This window comes from Neofelis nebulosa, chromosome 12, assembly GCF_028018385.1.
Source record: "Neofelis nebulosa isolate mNeoNeb1 chromosome 12, mNeoNeb1.pri, whole genome shotgun sequence".
Classification (NCBI taxonomy): Eukaryota; Metazoa; Chordata; class Mammalia; order Carnivora; family Felidae; genus Neofelis; species Neofelis nebulosa.
In genome coordinates, this window is record NC_080793.1 from 52424170 (window position 1) to 52438846 (window position 14677).

Sequence of the window (14677 nt, forward strand, 5' to 3'; positions counted from 1 at the left end):
GAAAATTTAGTGATAAATATAACTTAAAAACATGAAGGAAATGTGGAAACAAATCTTATAGCAATATTAGCTGGCATGTAAGTTCTCAGCTTATTTTAGCTACTATTATAGTTCTTCTTTTCCAATATTAGGCCTATTACAACTGTGTTTTGTGGCCTGCTTCTTTCATTTAGCAGTAATCATGAACATTTCCCTACACCAATAAATACGGTCTCATGGATAAAATGGCTATAGATACTCCATAATATAGACATACCAAGATTTACGTCATCTCCTATTACTGGACATTTACATTGCTTCCAATTTTTCACTACAGTAACTACCAAACTGAACAACTGTGCACCAAGTTTTGCAAGCTTATACATTTATTTTGTGGATAGATTCCTGAAAACAGAATTACAAAGAAGAGACCTACTGATCACCTAAAGTGTTACAACAGTTTACACTCCCACCAGCAAATGAGAACACACATTCTTACACACTGGCTAACTCAGACAGTTATCCTTTTAATCTATGCCAATATAAACAATGAAAAATGTCATAAGTTGCTATTTGATTTCCATGATTTTTGTATGTGTATCCTGGTCACTTGTAATTATTTCATACATTGCCTTTCCATATTCTTTGTTTTTTTTTTTTACATTTATTTATTTTTGAGAGGCAGAGAGAGACAGAGTATGAGTGGGGGGTGGGCAGATAGAGAAGGACACAGAATCCAAAGCAGGCTCCAGGCTCTGAGCAAGCTGTCAGCACAGAGCCCAACACAAGGCTCGAACCCATGAACGATGAGATCGTGACCTGAGCTGAAGTCAGACACTTAACCGACTGAGCCACCCAGATGCCCCTCCGTATTTTTTTCTATTTTTTCTACTAAGGTGTTCATCTTTATCTCACTGCTTAATCATAGCTTTTAGATATTTCTTAGTTTGACATTTAAGACTGGAATAGGACTCATAGTTAAGAATAACTTGGCATTTACTGGTTCTGAAACCAGCTAGCCTGGATTAAGTCCTGGCTCTGTCACTGAAGTTTCATGACCTTGGTCAACTTAACCTCTCTGAGCTTCAGTTTCTTCATCTATAAAATAGGTCTAATAATGTAGCAACCTCTAGGGCTGTTATATGTAAGTAGTTAATGAGTTAAAATAGTACCTAGCCATGTTAGCCATGTTTGCAGTTAGGAAAGTTTATTTTAAACCTACAATTTTATGAGGTCATGTTTGTTTTTTTAATTTTTTTTATGTTTATTTATTTTGGGGAGAGAGAGAGAGCATAAGCAGGGAAGGGGCAGAGAGAGAGGGAGACACAGAATCCGAAGCAGGCTCCAGGCTCTGAGCTGTCAGCACAGAGGGTGACACGGGACTCAAACTCACAAACCATGGAATCATGACCTGAGCCAAAGTTGGACGCTTAACTGACTGAGCCACTCAGGCACTCTATGAGGTCATGTTTTAATTTAACTTTTAAATTAACTCTTAAAAATATGTGATGCAGGGGCACCTTGGTGGCTCAGTTGGTTAAGTATCTGACTTCAGTTCAGGTCATGCATGATCTCATGGTTGGTGGGTTCAAGCCCCACATTAAGCTCTGTGCTGACAGCTCAGAGCCTGGAGCCTGCTTCAGATTCTGTGTTTCCTTCTCTCTCTCTCTGCTCCTCTCCCTCTTGTGTGTGTGTGTGTGTGTGTGTGTGTGCGTGCGCTCGCTCTCTCTCTCTCTCAGAATGAATAATTAATAAATAAATAAATAAATAAATAAATCTTAAGAAAATACATGTATTTTTAAGCAGAAATAAACAGATTCAAAATATATACATAAGATAACTCCTTTTAAATATATATAAATACGGATACATAGAAAACAAGTATCAGTTGAATGCTCACTATGAAACAGGCATTGGGGACACAATGAAGGACAGAAAACACAAGGTCCCCTTCTTTATTTCCACCTGGGGGATACCAACAAAGAAACAATAGGAGCCTGCAGTGCAATGGGCCAAGTGCTACACTTAAAAGAAGTGTAATGGGCAATATTCATTGCACATGCAAGGGCATTTAACCCACACCAAATGAGGCAAAGATAAATCTCTCTGAGAAAATATCAAGCTGAGACCTTCAAGAGTAGTGATTAGTCAAGCATAAAGTGGAAAAGAGGGAAGGGAGATTTCTACAAAGAATCAGTAAGGTTCAAAGGCTCAAAGGCAAGTAAGTTTGTATGGAATAAAGCTGTAAAAGCTAAGCACACACAGAAAGAGCTGTGAACAATGAGACTGGATTGGTAAACAGGGGCCAGATCACACTCCAAATCCTTAATGGGCCTTATAAGGGCTCTATGCCAGGAGCCAAAAGGAGCCACTGAAGAATTTTAAGCAGAGGAGCAACATTAGATTTGTTCTTTAGAAAGATCACTCGAGCTACACTTAAGATAATGAATCAGAGGAGAACAAGACCAGCAATAAAATATCAGAACCTAAACTCATGCCCAAGACCATATTACCGCCTCTGCAGAACTTAGCAATTGCTGGGACTAGTGACTTGGTTGAGGTCTTACCGGTCCTCAGAATGGGAAAACTATACAGAGATCTGAAATTTCTGAGCCTCTAAGCCTGGGATCCTGACAACCATGTTCTACATAGCTTAATGATGCATGGCCTTTCACCATTTTCTAAAATGATTTCAAGAACTTCTCTCAAAGTACACCTCTGCCTCCCTTCTGAACATACACAGAACACATGACTCCGTGCTGCCCTAAGCAAATGACCTTCCCTTTTATGATACATAATTAAATACCCGGTCATGGGCAGAAAATTCCTTGATATGCCAAAAATGGCCAGCCATTTATATAATGGTCAAATTGTGGGAGGGAGCATGTTTGAATACAGTTGGTACAGACTTGTGACCTTAATAACACTGATTCCCTCGAGGAGAACATTGACTTTATTCTTCTTTCAATCGTTCTGATTTAGTAAGGGACAACATCCCAGTGTACTATTGTTAGGATATGTGCTGCTTACCTTATAGGTTAATCTCCTTTTTTACCAAAAGCAGAATAAACTTCAAGCTCACAGATTTACTCCAGCAAGAGTAAACATTTCTGTATGATAATTCTTATACTTTTATTTATGAAAAGTGATAGTGGCTTTTCCATTTATGAAAATTACACAATGATTCATTTTTAAAGTTGAGTCAGTAACGTAGAGATGACACAGATGCCTAAAAGCTCATGAGGATAAAACTCAGGAACAAATCTGAGGGACAAATTACTCCACCATAACCATATGGAGCCTACTGAAGTTGACTGCCTAAATTCACTTTACTCTTTCATGGCAACTAGCAGACACAATGACATCAGACACCAAGAATTTAGATGTTATAAAAGGCAAACCAACACATATCACATGATATCAGCAAAACTCATTGCCTCAAAAAAGTCGAGTCACAATCATCAAATTCAGACAAATGCACTCATGGAGAGATTGTATGGTAAGCTTTCTGGTTAAGATACATCCTTCATTTAAGGTTTATGGTAAAAAGGAGTCAAAAGTCTTTAAATGTGTACATCTGAGATACAGAAAGCTCAAAGAGCTTGTAAAGAAATGAAATACATCCACATTGTTCAAGTATTTTGTGATCATTTAAATTTTACAAATAAGGACAAGCTTCCCCAGCTTCTGTTGGAGCTAGGAAAAAGGAGGTTTCCACATCTACATGAAGAAATTTAGAGAAGATATAAATGATAAGCACTGCAAGTATCTCTCTGAAAAATATGGACTGGGTTTATGGTGAAGGTAATGACTAAAAAAAGTGAAAAATGGAAATTCTGGATTTGTGAGTTTCAAAGGAACCAAAGATGCATAGAGAGTAGTAGATGACATGAACAGGAAAGGGCTTAATGGCAAACAATTATTTGTTAAACTTAATTTAAAGGGGAAAAGAGACACAACTGAGGTGCAAGGTTGAACATAAGAAGCAGAACCTAATCTATAGATAATAGGATTATCACCTTCCATGAGTAAAATCTTGATGATGGTATTAATGAGGAACATTTCCAGAAAGTACTTCCATTAGTCAGTCTACAGCATGATGGAGGATAGCCACAACCAGCAAAGGGTTTGGGTTTGTAGCCACTTACACAATTTAATAAATAATATAAATATGTCCAGCAAGACACCATATGCAACATTCACTCAACCTAAAGAAGCACACCAGGGTCACTTCAGTAAGCAGTAAATGCTTACTGAATGCTTACTGAACACTAGGGTGAAAGCTGTACCTGCTCTGTAATCAATTCCAACTGGATGCTTCACCATCCAGTTACTTCAGCTCTCTGACATGGACCATGCCTGACTATTCTCTCCTCAGCCAAGCTGCCCAACTGACACCACACCCGTATAGGACATCTCAGGTGTCGGACCTCATCCTTCCCAACAAATGTCTGGCACTGTCCACCAGCTGCAATTAGAAAATCATTCAGGGCTATGGATCTGCAAATCATGTCAAAGAGCTGAAACTAACATAACACAGACAAACAACACGAAATGTGCCACGTGCACCTGAAGTCCTCAGTAACTTAATGAACAACTTCAAATTACCATGGAGCTGTTTGATGTGCCCACACTAAATAAGCGCATTTCAGTGTGTCTGTGTTGGCACAGGCCTTCCACAAACACAGGAACAGATGCAGGGGGAACAGTCAACCACTTTGCTCTCACTAGTAAAAATCCCTGATGCTTTGATAGAGACTTAGAATTCAAAAGGCTCCTCAATGTTCTACAGTCTCTCCATTCCAAGGTCAATGAAGCGGTCACTGTACTAGCAGCCTACCAAGCTAAGATTCCTCAGAAAGTAGTTAACAGCCTCACCTTTTACAACTGATCAGGAACCACAAAAGGAAACGTGTGTTTCACTAGGAAAAAATACCTAAATGTCAAAAAACCTAAACATTATAGGGGGAAACATCTGTAAAATATAAAATGTATTTAAAAATATATAGAGAACATTGAGCCTTATAAGAAAAGTTGATTCAACAAATTGTATGTATGTATATATTTACATACACACACACACTCAGAAGCACACATATAAATGAATGTATTATAGGCACAACAGACAGCAAAGACTTTTAGCTTTTTACCGCCACTCCTATACTCTGGGTACACTGCTTGACTACACTTTCCAGCCTCCCCCCTTCTTCCCTTGCACTTAGGTATTCCACAGTTTGGCTATGTTATAAGTTCCAGCCAACTGAACATAAAAAGAAGTGACTATTTTTTCTATGAACTTTCTGTTGTTGCTTAACAAATTATCATAAACTTAGCAACTTAAAAACTATATCCATTTATTAGCTCACAGTTCTACAGGCTGAAAGTCTGGGCCAGCTACACTGGGTTCTCCACTCAGAGTCTCACAAGGTCAAAATCAAGATGACAGCTAGACCAGGCTCCTATCTGCAGACTCTGGGGAAGAATTCCCTTCCATTCAGGTTGTTGGCAAAGTCCTGCTCTTTAAAACTGTGGGTCTGATGTCCCTGTTTCCTTGCTGGCTACCATCTAAAAACTGCTCTCTACTCCTAGAGCTGAGTACATTCCCTCTCACATGGCCCCTCCATCTATAACAGCAACAAGTCCAGTCCTTCTCATGCTTCCAATCTTTCTGACTTCTCCTTTCACTACCAACCAGAGAAAATGCTCTGCTTTTAAATGGGTTTGTATGATTAGATTAACCCCAAACATACAATCTCCCCTTTCCCATATAGAGTAGGAATTTCAGGAGCAACAACTTTTCATAGTGACAGGTTGACTCACACTCAAAGAAGAGGGGGCAATATGAGAAGGAGGGTCACTTAGAGTCTTAGCATCATGCCCACCACATTCTTCTTCCAGGCCTGGCCCACAGAAATCTACCATGCCTGTTCCAACATACTCTTCCCTTTGGCAATCTTGAAAACCATGTGTTAAAGATGTAAGAACCCCCAGTCATCCTGGATCCCTGAGGCAAATGATGGGAAGTAAGAATGAAAAGAGCTATGAGCAGTAAACATCGATTAAGACTTCTTGGTTAAATCAAAGCATGAGGCTCTCTTACAAAGTTCAGGTGAACACAACCAAACCTACTGGTTGAAAATTAGGTATAAAAAACATCCATTGGATCAATGGAATCCAAAAAGATTCCACTTCAGTAACTAGCAAATGGGAAATCTCCTAAGTTTCTGAAGGAATTTTGTTGCCCAAATCAGCCATGAGCCATGAATAGTTAAAAGCCAGTAACTGCAAGGGTGCCTGGGTAGCTCAGTCCAATGGTTAATCATGGGACTCTTGATTTCAGCTCAGGCCATGATCTCATGGTTTGTAGGATCAAGTCCCACGTGGAGCTCTGCGCAGACAGTCATGAGCCTGCTTGGGATTCTCCCTCTCCCCTCCCCCTACTCACATGTGCACATACACACTCTCTCTCAAACTTTTTTAAAGGAAAAAAAAAGCCTCTAACTGTAAAAACAAAAAACAAAACAAAAAAATAAAAATCAAATATTAAATAAACAGGAAGCCAACGAAAGAAGCTATACAGCTCCTGAAGAGGCCACGCTCCCTGTCACCCTCTTTAGATTTTGGCCAAACAGCAGAAAGAACAAAAGAATTCTTCCCTGATTGCAGAACCAGGGTAAAACCATAGAACTTCCTCTCTATAGGGGTTGGGACCTCACAAAGCTTACCCAGAATGTGGTATCATTGTATGGACAATAATTGCCATGGCTCCCATTCTTTCTTTCTCCAAATGGGAGTGGTCACTGAGGACAGTATTTCCTGAACATGAAAAAGCATAGGCAGACTAGTCACGTGTGCCTAACAAGCATTGTACTTTGATACTGAGATATTTCTTAGCACTATGGAACTGCTCCAATTAAGATCTATGGGGAAAGTTCAGTTTGAATTATAACAAAGACACTTCTGTATCTTATTTTTATCTTCATTTTTATCATTATTTTGATATGTTTTATTGATATATCAATATATTTGATATATTTTATTTTGAATTATATTTATCATTATTCAGAAGAGGCCACAAAATCCTGCCTAGTGGTCCTTCAGAGACCCGAGCATCTAAGCAAGCCTCCGAGGAGCTTGCTGGTTCTCACAAATTATAGGAAGCTTTTCCACAGTCATCCATACCATATAGAATCTGACCTGGGGCTGGGCAGAGGGGGGTGAGAGCAAACCAACTAGAACATCATATTCAGAAGTTGCATTAAATGTAAAATCTTCAGAAACAGTAAATTTATTTCACAAAGCATCAGACTCAGTTGATGATTTAGTGGCATTTGAAAATATTTTATCGATATTCTACAAAAACATTTACAGGGTCTTACAATCATGACAATAAAATAGGTATAGCTGTAGTTCTCTTCTTAATCTTTATTATCTATTATAGACCACATAAATCACTTTTAAACATCTGGACTCCAAAAGGATCAGGGCAATAAAGAAAATCTAAACCAAAAAAAAAAAAAAAAAAAAAAACTGAGAAAAGTTTTAATATTTTGTTTCCTGCCGCCTTAACATCCTCACATACAACGAGCTCGAGCAACCCACCCAGGTAACCAAATGCACCACTGTGATAAGGTGGTCCCCAAGACAACTACATTTCTCAGGCTGCCCCTGACTATGACCTAGTAAATTCAAATGCACCAAGGAAATACCCTCTGCCTTTTCTTGTGTTCTCCACCCTGACCCTAATAAAGACCCTTACCCACTGGTCTTTGTACTCTCTCTTGGCTACCACCTGTTTGGCTGAGCCCACTCCCCTGGCCCTGCTCATATGTGGCCCCTTGAGTGTGCATTGTCTCTGTCTCCCTCAAACCTGTGAGTTTAATAAACTTTGTTTTCCTGAGCCTTTCCTGGGTCCCCTCTTGGTGCCACACTCAACTCATCATCATCACATAACATCACAGAACATAACTAAGGTATAAATGATCAAATGAACAGAAAGGGGAAGAAAAGAGAAGTCAAGAAAATCCTCTGATTTCTTACCCTCTAGATAGAATCCTGCCCATCTGGCCTTAACTTGTGAAGGAAAGCCACACCACTTTAAACCCTAGAGCTGTTCTTAAACTCTGCCTCCCCCAATTCTCCTTATTTGAATGATTCTTGTCCTCCTCTCTCACTTCCTCAAGCTGCCCACTCTAATGAAAGCCCTAGGGTTGCATGAAGGCCTGGGAATCTGAGCAGCACAAGGGGCTTGGCAGAATGAACTCTGCTCTGCAAGCTGAAGCCCTCCCCGCTACCGGCACCATGCCCCAATACTAAGTCTCTCTCTCCCGCAATGACATTTCTCCTCAAAACACTCACCATTTCCCCCCACCAAGTCTTGATGCATTTTCAAGGGTATTTATAGTTAATTTGGGAGATACATACTTCAAAATTTTCCAAATAGAAACCAAAGTTCATATAAACTCAATTTAAAACATTAAAGAATCACTGTGGGGGAAAAACCTTGCAAAAAAAAAGGTCACGGTGTCAACAACAACAAAAAACTTGATCAAAGAGAATCTCAGTCTCAAGGGAAATTATTTTCAGCAGCCACTTTCATTTCAAACTCTTCCACAGGTCCATTTGCCAAGTGTATCAGTAAGTCAGGGCTCATTGACAACCTACTGTTTTGTTTTTTTTTTGTTTTGTTTTGTTTTTTTTTTTGCATGGTTCAAGTTATCTTATTATGCAAGCGTAGCACTCTCACAGACATTATCTCATTCAATTCTGACACCTTTGGAAAGGCTTTTTATATTTGATTGCCCCTACAAGTAGTTTAGAGATAGTTTCATTTTGAGCAGATATTCTAAAGCCCAGTAATAAATTGATGCAAGTGATTGTTATTGTAAGAACCACCCCATTCTCTCCTGATGACATGATCAATTTGTTATAATGCATTTTTACTTTGGGGGAAGGGAACAGGATTGGGATTAGGAATTCCTCTAAGAAGCTGATGATAAGGGGCACCTGAGCGGCTCAGTCAGCTAAGCAATCAGCTTCATCTAAGGTCATGATCTCATGGTTCTGAGTTCACACCCTGCATTGGGCTTTCTGCTGTCAGCACAGAGCCCACTTCGGATCCTCTGTCCACCCTCATGGCCCTTCCCCTTCCCCCCTCCTCTCTCTCTCTCAAAAATAAACATTAAAAAAAAAAAAAAAAAAAGCTGATGATAAAAAAAAAAAGAAGCTGATGATGAGTGGCTCGGTCTGTTAATCATGGAACTCTTGATCTCAGCTCAGGACTTGATCTCAGGGTCTTGAGTTCAAACCCTCATGTTGGGCCCCATGTTGGGCTCTGCACTGAGCATGAAGCCTACTTTTAAAAAAAAAAAAAAAAAAAAAGCTAATGAAAAAAATTATGATAGGCTAAAAACCTCTCCCTCAGAAAAATGCACATATAAAATGTGGCATATAATTTTAGAAAATATACAGTCCTTCCAGCCTCTTATTGACCCCAGGTAAGAACCTGACAAAGAGTGCATGTATAGAAACCCTATGTGAACAAAAAAGTTATACTCGAGATTTTGAAGGCAGCAGAGATTTTACTGCTTTAAAGCAAGCATTTAAGGAACTGAGAACCTCACTCAAAGTTATAACCAATTATATATTTCATTAAATACCTTAACAAGTTTGAAGTCTCACCAAATCAATAAATGCATAAACAGATTTATGCAACATTCTCCCAAGCAAAGCATCTATATAAAATACAGCACTTTAAATATGATGAAAGCATGAAGAAATTAGTTAAACGGAAAGGCATAAAATACCAGTGTAATTAAAATTTTCCAGTTGATGAATCTGAGTGGGACAATAATCATGCACCAGATTATATCATAACATACAGCCTAACCAAATATTAGTTTCTATCATTAAAAAAAAGATGTAGTCTATAGTAGGTATATATCCTAACCAAATTTATTGAAAAGAAGAAAGCATATCTCATTCAATGCAATATAAAGGTGTTATTTATAGACTTAATTGTCTTTTTAATGCTAAATCAAATGCAGTATTTAGGAGAACACTGTGGTGAATCCTTTCACGCAAATAATAGCTGTTATGGGTTATGTGCCCCCTCCAAAAACTTATGTTGAAATCCTAATCCCCAGTACCTCAGAATGTGACCTTATTTCAGAAATAGTCACTGCAGATGTAACTACTTAAGCTAAAATGAGGTCATACTGTTGTAGGGTGGGTCTCCAATTCAATATGTCTGGTGTCCTTAGAGAAAGGGGAGATTTGGACACAGATAGGAAAAAACCATGCTAACATGAAGACAGAAATCTGGGTGATTGTGCAAACAAACCAAGAAAAGCCAAAGATTGCCAACAAACTACTAGAATGTGGGAAAGAGGCCTGAACAGACTCTTGCCTAAGGCCTTCAGAGGAGTATGCCCTCACTGTCCCCTTCATCAAGACTCCAGAAGTGTGTGACAATAAATTTCTGTTGTTTAAGACACTCAGTTTGATACTTAGTTCTGCACAAATGCCAAAACAAATACAATGACCTAATAAATTTTACTCTGTAACAAACTTACACCTGTTTCTACAAAGCAAGGTACATCCACAACAAATGCTTGATAAAGTAAAAAAAAAAAAAAAATAAGTGTAGAATTTATAATAACAGCATGTTAACTGGAAGCAGACAGCTATTTTTACCTAATATGCTGCCAGTTTAAACCAACAAGTGAAAAAAATTGACATTAATCTTGCTAAAATGAAATCTCAATATGAGTAAAACTCACTAAAAGTAGAATACATGCTCATTTGCCCTATTTTACAGTAACAAAGAGTACCTTATTTTTTCTAATTGTATCATAAATTATATCTACAAGCAATAAAGTAATAAAGCATATTAAAGTAAAAATATGATCAATTTTTGCTGTTAATATATTCTCAACCTGAAAGTCTTTCCCACTCATTAAATTGTCTTTAGCAAAAGCATTTTTTCACCTCCAAATATCAGAGATATTAAAAATAACTGTAGGCAACAAGGTAGAAATAATCAGTTCTAAATCAAGAGAACAGTCTTGACACTTCTATTCAGAGATTTCAAATCAGTGGGCAAACTTTAAAGGCATACTGCTTTATTAATACAAATATCCTGCACTGAAAAAGCAAAAAACTCAATTTCACAGAAACAAGAGAAACGTTTGCCTGAAGAGGGGCCCTCCACTTAAGAATACTGGCCACACATGGGTGCCTGGGTGGCTCAGTCAGCTGTGTCCAACTTCAGCTCAAGTCCTGATCATGCCCTTCCTGAGTTGTAGCCCCAGTTCAGGCTCGCTGGGCTCTGTGCTGACAGCTCAGAACCTGGAGCCTGCTTTGGATTCTGTGTCTCCCTCTCTCTCTTACCCCTCTCCTACTCACACTCTGTCTCTCTCAAAAATAAGCAAACATTTAAAAAAAAAAAAAAAAAAAAAGGCAACATTGGCCATATAATCTAGCATATCTATTCTCGAAAGGCAATAATTCTAGGTGTAAAGCTTACTTTGTAGGTAAGATCAGGTTCACGGAGCTGGCTATGGAAAAATGGCTTAAAAAGTAGGACGTGGCTATTTCCCCTAGTATCTTTGTCACACGCAAACACTACCACTGGCTTTACACACCCTTCAAATATACACACGTACACAGGAAGAATAACCTTTGCCAGGGGCTAGGACTGTGCTCCATTAAGTTATGGATAAGATATCGTGTGTTGTCTCACCTCTAAAATGAATGGCTTTTCAGTAAAAAAAAAAAAAAAAAAAAAAAAAAAATGACTCAGTGACTCTGCATCTGAATCAGGTGTGATGAATACTACTCTTGTCACAAGCAAACCTCCTCCAACAATCTAGAAGTCTTTCACATCATACAATTCTAGTTTTTTATTCTGAACTTCCGTGTTACATATAACTTCAGGATTTGGCTGAAATGAAGCAATCTGATCGTTTTTTTGTTAAGGTAACAAAACCAAAAAGTCTAGCTTCCATCGTTTCCTCAAGTGTCATTATTACTAATACAAAGGACAGAATCTTACACTGGTGAAATTATCTTTAATGTTAACAGCATTTATTGAACACTTATTATGTGTGTTCTAAAAACTCATCTGCACTCCCATCAATTCTAGGAAGTGGATACTTAACCCCATTTAGCAAAGACACATTCAAATGTTAAATAACTTGCTCAAGATCATTAACAGCAGAGGTGGGGGTCAAGCCTTAGCCTAATTGCCTTTTAAGGCTCCAAGATTTGCAGCAGAAGTCCTCAGAATCAAAGTGAAGAAGGGATGGGGTGTTGGTATATCCAGTGCTGAGGTCTGCTTTACAGAAGTAACAAATACCTGAAATTAAAAAGGTTAGTGACTTCAAAGAAGTCCTAAGAATTTATGGTAGCACCTGTGCTGGTCTGTAAACCTGAAGGAACCTGAAGTATGAAGTTATTAGAAACCCTCCATATTACGCCAATAAATATATTTACATTCTGTCAGAGATGACTCAAAGATCCAATTTGAAAAGCAAAAACAATAACATTAATGGGTATTTGTACTGAAATCATCTTAGTTTTCTCAATTTTCCAAACTGACAGATAAAACTGATTCTAAAAAGGCAGGGCGCCTGGGTGGCTCAGTTAAGTGTCTCACTGCAACTCAGGTCATGATCTCCCTGTTTGTGAGTTCAAGTCCCTCATTGGGCTCTGGGCTAACAGCTTGGAGCCTGGAGCCTGCTTGGGATTCTGTGTCTCCCTCTCTCTCTGCCCCTCCCCCGCTCCTGCTCTGACTCCCTCTCTCTATAAAATAAACATTAAGAAAATTTAAATTAAAAAAACTGATTCTACAAAGGCAAGAGGATAATGATAGACATAGCATGTGGACGTACAGGAGAGGAACGTCGTGCTGCATCTGTCCCCCTACCTTAACCAAGATTCTGTAAAGCACAACCCTCACCTCTTTTGGATGTGGTTTAAAATAGGATTGTTACTGTGGTAGCCTAGGAAAAACCTCACTACTTCTGAGAAATTATTGAGAAAGCTCAGTATTAATCAAGGCTAATCTATAAAAAATATTTAAGGCTAAATTATGAGAAACATTTGAAGAAACCAACAAAATCCTTAGCTAAAAATCCCTTAAACTAGAACTGTTTCAGAAGGATTAAAAAAAAAAAAGTAACCACCCTCATTACATAAGAAATAGGTCACATTTTAAGTATTCACCTATCTTTCCCTATGTAAAATTCTTCAACAGAGCCCAAGGAGACTTAAAGTATTAGAACCTGAATTAAATAAGTTGTAATCACAGCTTATTAACCCCACAGAGAAATACGGGCACATTCAAGATGTAAAAGCTTCACTGAAAATAATGCTTAGACACATATGATGATTTGGTTATGTTAAGGCTACAAAACCCATGGGAAATGTTTAAAGACACAAACTGCTGGTCAAGCCTCAGCCTCAAAGGAGTTTCACCACCGAGTTCTCCAGGGAAAAGTTAATGCTTGAGCTTCCCTGAAGGAAGCCTCATCCTCCTATTGCTCTGGCGCCTGGGGACAACATGGAAGGAGAGATTCAGAAAGCACAGTGGAGGAGCGCAGACGGCGGACATCACCGCAGTCACCCCCGGTGCGGGCCACCGCTCGTGCCAGCACTTCCCGGGACAGCTGGGGGCACCAACACCGCAAGGTCACCGGGTAAGAGACGACTTTACATAATCTCCCGCCGCGCCGCTGGGGCACCTGCACGCCCGGGCGACGGTGCAGCCGCGGTCCCCTCCCAGACGCTCCGGCGCGGGGCGGTGCGGGGGCGGCGCGCGGGGCGACGAGGCGGGACGCCGGGGACTCGCGGGCGCCCGCAGCGCCGCACCTAGCCGGGGGTGGAGGACGGAGGGCGGGCTCCCAGCCCCGGGACGCTGCCGCGGCGGGCTGGGCGGGCGATGCGGAGGGCGGCCGGGGCGGGCTGGGCACAGGCCGGGGACCCCGCGCTCCCCGCTGGCTGCAGGCGCCGAGCGCGCCCCTCGCGGCTCCGTCCGGGACCACCCCGGGCGCACCTGTCACGCGCCTTACCTGAGTGGCTTTGTGGAATTGCTTCTTGAGCCCGGCCACCGACATGGTGCGGGAGGACGCGCGGGCGCTGCGGTGGTGGTGCGGAAAGAGACGGCGGCGGAGCGGGACCGGAGGGCCGAGCGGGGCGGCGCGCTCGCCAGGCGGCCGCTCGTCGTGCCGCCGCCGGGGCTGTGGGCGCGGGGGCGCGGAGCGGCGCGGGACGCGGGCTCGTGCGGAGAGACACCCTGACGTCAGGGGCGGGTGCTGCGGCCTCTTAAAGGGAAAGCGGGAAGCCCCGCCCCGGGCGCGGGGCTGGCGGGGCAGGTGCTGCGGCCCGCGCTACCTGTGCGCCTACCGCGGAGATCCAGCTCCAGGGCAGCCGCGAGCCGGCTGCGTGCTTAAAGGGCCGAGGGCGTTCTCCCAACGCGGAGTGGGGTTCGTGGCCCCGCACACTGCGGACCAGTCGCTGCAGCTTGGCAGCCCAGGCACGGGCGCGACTCAGGTGACTTGCTGGGCTTCCAGGTAGCCGCAGCGGCGCTGCCTGAAGCTGGCCCATCTGCCCTTTGAGCCTCTCTGCCTCCTGGAAAGGAGGTGTTCTATCTGGGGTAATTAATAAGTCATTGCTCCTTCTCTGCCTTGCGCCCGCT

The 14677-nt window shown here is 41.2% G+C and overlaps 1 protein-coding gene across 1 annotated transcript in view; it reads right to left on the minus strand.

Annotated features, from left to right (window-relative positions):
• Nucleotides 1-14218, minus strand: part of SH3GL2 (SH3 domain containing GRB2 like 2, endophilin A1) — a 214817-nt gene extending 200599 nt beyond the window's left edge. Inside the window, exon 1 of the mRNA XM_058695261.1 lies at nt 14052-14218. Coding sequence (XP_058551244.1) covers nt 14052-14096 — 45 coding nt within the window. The 5' untranslated portion in view covers nt 14097-14218. The remainder of the gene's footprint in view (nt 1-14051) is intronic.
• Between the last annotated feature and the right edge of the window lie 459 nt (nt 14219-14677).